This window comes from Vigna unguiculata, chromosome 9, assembly GCF_037176805.1.
Source record: "Vigna unguiculata cultivar grain cowpea cultivar isolate G323 ecotype 2 chromosome 9, ASM3717680v1, whole genome shotgun sequence".
In the NCBI taxonomy this organism is placed as follows: Eukaryota; Viridiplantae; Streptophyta; class Magnoliopsida; order Fabales; family Fabaceae; genus Vigna; species Vigna unguiculata.
This window is the reverse complement of record NC_140800.1, coordinates 36,956,201-36,963,381: the sequence shown is the minus strand read 5'-3', so window position 1 is coordinate 36,963,381 and position 7,181 is coordinate 36,956,201. Positions and strand designations below refer to the sequence as shown.

Here is a 7,181-nt window from a genome sequence, read left to right as displayed (position 1 = left end):
TGAAAATGGAGAAAGAGTTGGTTATGGAGATAGGCCATAAGAAGTGATGGTTTATGATCTTCATGGACCACCTGCTTTCGTGATTCTGGCAAGCATAAGATGTGCTTAGGTGATTTGTGGTTTAAGTTATGCGTGCAATATAGGCTGGGGACAATTAGTTGTATTTATTTTGATTGATTAATGCGTTCCTGTGGATATGATAATATTACGTATGTTCCAAGTAACAAGGGATTGTATCGGAAAGAAAATAAAAAAGAATTACATTATTACTGCCTCATATTTTCATCTGATTGGGTTACATGAATTTCATGGGTGCACATGACGGCGAACTGGCTCGCAGAAATTAGACACCCATCAGTAAAAAAATTGGGAAGAAAAAAATGAAGAACTAAAATGTAATTTGACCTTCGTCAGAAATATGATCGGAAGGAATTTGGCCAAAGATGTCAGGGCAGGAGTCCCAGTTTCCTCTTTGTCGGGCCTCCCAGTATCCTCCAACGTAAAGGTATGTCCCGCTCGCCTTATCCTTCGCAAACCACCGTGGTTTCCAACCACTCTCTTGCATCTTCCGAGCCTGAATCACATTCAAACAATCAATTAATCACTATCAAATAAGGATATGATAATATCTATAGCATTTCATTTACTTCAATTTCCTGCCCACAAAGCCAACTCTTGTCAACATTATACGCTATTTGCATAAAATGAATCATGAACTTGACAATAATGAACGTGTGATTTAGAGCTGATTGAGGAGCTATAGTCAAAACTAGCAAAAATGGTAAACTCACCCTCTTAATCTCTTGTTTGATAATTTCTTATCAAGAGTTCTTTTGCCTAAACTAGAAAAAAGAAAGATTGAAAAAAATATAGAAAATTGTTCTGCCTTCAGGAAAGCTAAAAACAAGTTGAACACAATCTACTCGAACCCTTTCACAAAGGATGTTAGAAGCATAGAAAGAAAACTAATCAGATCTCTCTGATTACGGGGCTGCAGGTAAAACCACAACACCAAATGTTACAGTAGGTAATATGAAGTTGGCACCTGTCGCTGCCGCTGCTCTAGCCTTAACTTTTCTGAATTTGCCATGTCATACTCCCCATTTTCCAAATACCTCTGGTCTGGCCTTAACCTTGAATCTGTAGGTGGCAACTTCTCCTATATAAAACCAAAAGGTAAATTAATGATCAATGTCTAACAAACGAAAAAATCACAAACAAACTCAAAGATACACAAATGTGCACAGTGAGATATGGGACTATTTTGTTCCTTCTTTTGGATATACTTCGTGTTTGTAGAGAAAAAGTTAGTTTCCCCTTGTTATTGCGAGAACCAAGTGAGCTCCAGTTAAAGCATACACAACCAAGCACTACTAGCAGCGAATAATACAGTGTTTTTCCTGGACTTAGTACAAAGAATGGTAACATAAAAAGAGAATATGGTAAACAAAACAGACCTTCAAGCCAGGGGTCAGTTCGTTTAGTGTGATTGCAAAGCGAGTGAAGTTGTATCTAGTGGGAATCTTGGGAGCCTTGCTTCGCTTCCAGAGCAAACGGGCATCTGACAAAGATTCGTGACCTTTCCCTTTCCCGGTGTAGTCTCCATTAACGTAATGCATGCTTTCATCCCATTTTCCAAACAAAGTTGATACAGTTTTTCCGTTCCTATCTTGAATGATACCATGAACCTAGAGAAACAGATAAATCACAATGAGAGACAAGCCTCTGCAAAAACTTTCATATATCTATAGTGAGAGGAAAAATGAAAAGTCCAGTTAATAACAAAGGCCTCACTATTTTCCTTAAAGAAAAATGACCATATTGAGTCTATATAGTAGGACAACTAGGTCTTATACAAACCAAAAAGGATGAAAATTTAATACCAAAGCTAATGAATCTGTTAAATGTGAAAAAATAGATTCCATGCAACAGATATAGAGCACCTGGTGAGGATTTCGATCAATTATAGATTGTTCCTTGAATTTCAGTTTACACGAGTACTCTTGATTTCCCTCTATACGCATTGTACCATAGTGATCACAGTATAGTTTTCCCAAAATGAGATTGTATATTGATGTAGTAACCTGAAAGAACAAGACCGTTTAGAACTAGAACCAGAGCAGGATAGCAGTTGAACCAGATAATATATACCTTACTCCACTGGAAAACTTCTCCATCATCAAATTCCAAAGTCAAAGTACCAACAGGGTCAAGCTGAATTGATCGCCCCCAAAATTTGCTCTTTAGGTTGCTATCTCCCCAAAATTTCCAACCTGTACCCTCACAGTGACATGCTACAATCATAGGGTGATGACTGACCTGAGGGGAAGCAGAAATATTAATAATTTATGATAAAAAAAAACAAGTTTATCCCTTTTGTCGGACACCAAAATCCAAATTGCATTGTGTTCATAGGATTTCCATGGAACTAATGCACCCACGGTACATCTCTTATTCATGAAATAAATGGTGCAGTTTTTAAAATTATGGTCCTCCGTATGGGGGAAAGCTGTTCCTTTCTTAATTCAAAGCCATTGTCTGAAAGAAATTCAAAGGAGTGGTTCGTACATACAATTTCATCAAATAAACCATTCAAATAACTATGATTAAGACCTCAAAAAGGGAAAAAATGTCCCCACAGTAATTATCATGGTTTGATACTTTGCTTGACCCCCTTAACAAATATGTAAATTGGGTTGCATTATAAAGGAATGCTAAAGGGAGAATACAAATTATCGTGGTTTTATACAAATAACTAGCCAAGTACTTGGAAACTCGCCCTCAAAAGCTAACTTAAATACCCAAGTCGATGTGGGACTTTGTTAGACACCCCACATACCCAAGTGCCTATCATAGCACCGCCCCTGAAAGCTTATGTCATAGGAACTTTCAGGGTACGACACTTCACTCAACTTCCTTGTTGGTCAAAACCCTTCACCAATGTGAACCCTTTATATTATAGGTAGCCCTTTCTAAGACACGGACAACTACCTCTTAGGCCAATTATAAGTAGTCAAGCACTTGAGAAATTCATCCTCAAAAGCTAACTATTAACTGAGAAGACTCAAGAACTCAAATATACACGGAGCATCCCGTACTACCCGACGTACGACTTTTAGCCACCCCAAAATACCCAAGTTCTTATTATATAACTTAGCTTAAGTTGAAAATGGGTAATTTATTAATCACTTTACGGCGGAAGATTAGATCATACCTTCTCTGAGAAAAACCGAAGGCCTTTATCTGGATAGTGAGCCTCATATGTTTCCCCAAGTAATGGATTAAATGGTTTGCAAACTCTTCCTTCTGTTGCAGCATAGCCAGATACAGCAAAAGCCGCAACATAGAGAATCCTCATGAGGCTATTACCCTGGCATGGCATTTCCAATTAGTTAAAAGTGGCCAAATGCGCCCAATATTGCATTGAACTAGCCAGAAGCAAGAAAATCGAACTCAACACAACACTGAAAATTTTCTTATATCAAATGAAACAATAATATTTAAGCACTCAGATTTGCCTTAATAGTACAGAGAAATAGAGATCTGTCAGTCAGATTCGGACTTACCCTTCTTCCCCATTCATATGCTTGGTCCAAGAGATATGAGTACTCCATTTCCTCGAAACATTTTTGTAGGGAGGAAAGAGGCTCGTTAAAATAAACAGGAAGGCAAACTTTTGTTAGATCCTTCCCTATATTATCCTTAATCATTGACCACAGACTGACTCCTTTCTCTTTTTCTACAGGGTCTGGCAATTTCTTACGCCGTTTAACATGAGGGTAATTGGTTCCAACATATCTAATTGAAGGATCTATGTCATCCTCTGATTCAAATGCATAGAACCCTTCATCATCTGAAGAGAAGGATGACATTCTGTAATCAGACCCATTACTTTTAAAAGAACTGGACGACAGAATATCACGAGTATCAAAAAAGGCATTGTCATCATCGTCAGTTTCTTCCTCAGCAGCATCATTTCGATCATTGTCATCTTCAGATTCACTTCCGGTTCCTTCTAAATTAAAAATAGGAAAATAAATAAAAGTATAAAAGGCTTAGTTAGGGCATAACAATTGGTCAGCAGGTATGAGATATATGCACTACAATTCTTTAATTTATAAACAACTATTTGATATAACTTTAGAGAGAGGGGAGAGAGAGAGAGAGACAGGCGAAGGGGAGAATTTAGAAAAAAGCAATTTGAAAGGAGGTGGCATCTTGTATCATAGATAGATAGAGATAGTAGACAAATAATTCATGTTTGAAGAAAATGCATCACTAGAACAATGAGACATCTACACAAACGTGCTGCAAATGGAGAAGTCTTACCACTAAATTTTTCTTGCGCTAATCTTGAGGAAGCCTCTTCATCATTCCACTGTCTTTGGCTCTCATCAACTACTGTATTCTCCAGATCAACCTTTTCTGTCTAGAATAATACAACATAGATAAAAGTTCACTAATACACGTGAAGAAAAGATTTACAAAAATAAACCATTCATGTGCAAATTCAAATTGCAAATGAAACAGTGAATAACTTAATGGACTTAAATTGATGACTGTAACCCCCTATAATGCATGATTTGATAGACTTAATTTGAAAATATGTTAATAAAAGCATTCATCCTGTGAAGAACCTACCCATGACACAATATAATTGCGGTTCTTCACATTTGGTTAAAAGGAACTATGTTTTACATTCACGAAGGCAACTTGCAGGATCCAGATGACGGGAAAAAATAAACCTTAAACCATTCATATATATCTTGTCAGTCCAGAACAATCAAAATTTGTAACAGCCGCATTTTTCAGAGAAAGAGAAATGAACACGAGATGCATGCATATATCTCGAGAGGGTGACTCACTACAGCTCACACAAATCTATTCAAGGAGCGTTCATATTTATAACGTATATGTAGTAAGTCAGTAAGTTGAAGGTATAATTTATACCAGGATTCTGGTACGCATGACAAGGTCAATAAAAGTCACAAGATCAGCGAAAAGATCTTTGTAACTTTCATATACCCTACCGACTAACCATAACCTACTTCTCCTATCAAATATTTATATTTTGGAGATAATACGATAACAAACTACATAACCTCAACTATCCATGTTACTGAGAATAGATTCACATTCCGACGTGATAGAGTACACAATATTTTACTTTATACCGTACACCAATTTATGGTATTCAACTTTTCGGATGCGCTACTTTGAATTGTTACGAGGTGTTGGTTGGAGTTTTGACTAGACGTACCTCTAATTGGCGCAGAGTGTCAATGAGAATTGAGTGCTTCTGCTTAAGCAGCACAAGCTGGCTTTGCAGCGCCGCAAACTCAGTCCTCATGATTTGCTCACTGTCCTGAATAGTCCCCTCGCTCACTCCCTCTTCCATAAGCCGAAGTCTCAGTTTCTCCGTCGAAACGGTTACATTGTCCAACGGAGCCATCAACTCGCTGTTTGACATCCGGGGGAACATGTCCTTTACCGCCTGCAACGCCTCCGTCCACGACAGACGATCCTCACGCGTATCCGCCCTCAGGTGGAGCCTCTTCGTTCCGGTGAAAACCGAGAAGCGCTTGTCATCCGATTTGCTCTCGCGAATAGTCGAAACCTGCAAACTCAAGGCAAATAAATCTCATCGAAATCCCTAATAATTGAAATTAAGTAAGGGAGGAGTAGAGCTAGGTCCTGCCTTGAGATGGATTTCCCCAAACGGCTTTCGCACGTGCTGGCAGGGATAGGAATTGCGGTTGCGAGTTATCCTGCGCATGGATTCTTCGCCGATAACCATGGAGCCTTTCTCGGTTTCGGGATTCACGACGATCTTATCAGGTCCGTGAATCTTATAGTAGGAGAGAACGCCGTCTTGGAGTACAAACCATCGCGGCCGCCATCCTTTGCCGTAATTCACCCATTTGTACAGTATTCCAGAGATTCCGTTGCCAACGAGGTCGTTGATCTTCAAGTCCACCGGCTGCTCCCGCTGACTCCCGCTGTGGCTGTGCTTGTGGCTGTGCCGCGGAGCCGAATCGGATCTCACGGTGGCGGCGGTGGCGGCGGCGGCAGGGAGAGGCGGCATGGGGAAGTCCGCGAACGAGGGTTTCACTGGCGAGGCCTGGTCGGAAATGGCGGACACGCAGCAGAAAGGATGCATGTAGAAGATTAATATCGATATCACTGCGGCGAAAGCGTTGTTAGATGTCGGCGGCGGCTGTGGATGACGGCGGTAGGGATTTGATGGAGGTTCATGCTAAGCGCGATTAGACGATCAGTAATGGAAGGGGGTGAAGTAATTTGCGTGAGGCGAGAGGAAGATAAAAACGGTTATGAATAGATTAGAAGTAAAATAGTGAAATAATAATAATAAAAATAAAAATAAATAAATAAAAATGAATAAAAGAAATAGGTGAAGTGTGAAATGAAGGGGCAAGGTGGGAGTGAGGGGTTAGAATATTGGAATCAGAATTAGAATAGTAAATAAATGAATGAGTAATGAATATTGGAGAAGTTAAGTGATATATTTGTGAATGAGGAAGTTAAGGTGGGAGATGATGATGAGTAATGAAAGAGAGAAGTGTTTTTTTTTCCGGTGGGATGAGGTGGCAGCAGATATGTAGAGAGATAGAGAGAGACGAAAAACCGCTGATCTTGGAATTGGATGCCTTGGCTAAAGTTTTTAAATATTATGAGGAGGTTGGTTGAGAGGTGTGATCTGCGATCATGATTGACTCTTCTCAAACACCTTTTCCCTCTGGATTGAGGGGGTAATGATTGTCTGCAACGAGGATACAGGGGATAAGATGCCGCCGGCTCCTTCAGCTGCTGACACGTGGAGCTTTGACAGAAGGACGTGTGGACAATGCATTGGAGTAAAGGAGCATGGCTTGCACGTTTTGGAGGGAATTAAATTCAGATTTAGATAACAGAAAAAATGAAACCCCTGCCCAATCAAACCTTCCACACTTTCACCTGTTGAAAATATTTTGCAAAAAGAACCTAAAATAAAATAAAATAAAATCTGAGCCAACTACCAGATACCAGTATGAGCATGATATTGGTACGACCATTTGTTTAAGTTTTGCATGATATAGAGATAAAATATTAAAGAAAAAAACAAGAATGAAATCGATAATGACATCATCTAATTTGAATTATTTTGTGTGATAATAACGTGA

At 39.3% G+C, this 7,181-nt stretch overlaps 1 protein-coding gene across 2 annotated transcripts; it reads right to left on the bottom strand.

Moving 5' to 3' along the window:
* Positions 1-231: 231 nt before the first annotated feature.
* On the bottom strand, positions 232-6,650 carry LOC114163165 (Pleckstrin homology (PH) domain superfamily protein). Of its 2 annotated transcripts, none has more exons than XM_028047298.2 (10): positions 5,699-6,650; positions 5,261-5,617; positions 4,330-4,429; positions 3,567-4,015; positions 3,215-3,370; positions 2,152-2,319; positions 1,944-2,084; positions 1,458-1,688; positions 1,046-1,159; positions 232-574 (listed from the first exon to the last, which is right to left on the bottom strand). In XM_028047298.2, the coding sequence occupies exons 1-10, from the start codon at positions 6,158-6,160 to the stop codon at positions 389-391; spliced, it is 2,364 nt and encodes a 787-aa protein (XP_027903099.1). In that variant the 5' UTR covers positions 6,161-6,650; the 3' UTR covers positions 232-388. The 2 variants fall into 2 exon arrangements, with proteins under 2 accessions (XP_027903099.1, XP_027903100.1); XM_028047299.2 differs by having other exon boundaries at positions 3,567-4,012.
* Positions 6,651-7,181: the final 531 nt, after the last annotated feature.

Coding starts and splice junctions, on each gene's coding strand:
- LOC114163165 (XM_028047298.2), bottom strand. CDS start 6,160: ATGCATCCTTTCTGCTGCGTGTCCGCCATTTCCGACCAGGCCTCGCCA. Junction 1,160..1,457: donor AACTGACCCCTGGCTTGAAG/GTCTGTTTTGTT, acceptor GGTTTTATATAG/GAGAAGTTGCCACCTACAGA. Junction 575..1,045: donor TAGAGCAGCGGCAGCGACAG/GTGCCAACTTCA, acceptor AATGTGATTCAG/GCTCGGAAGATGCAAGAGAG.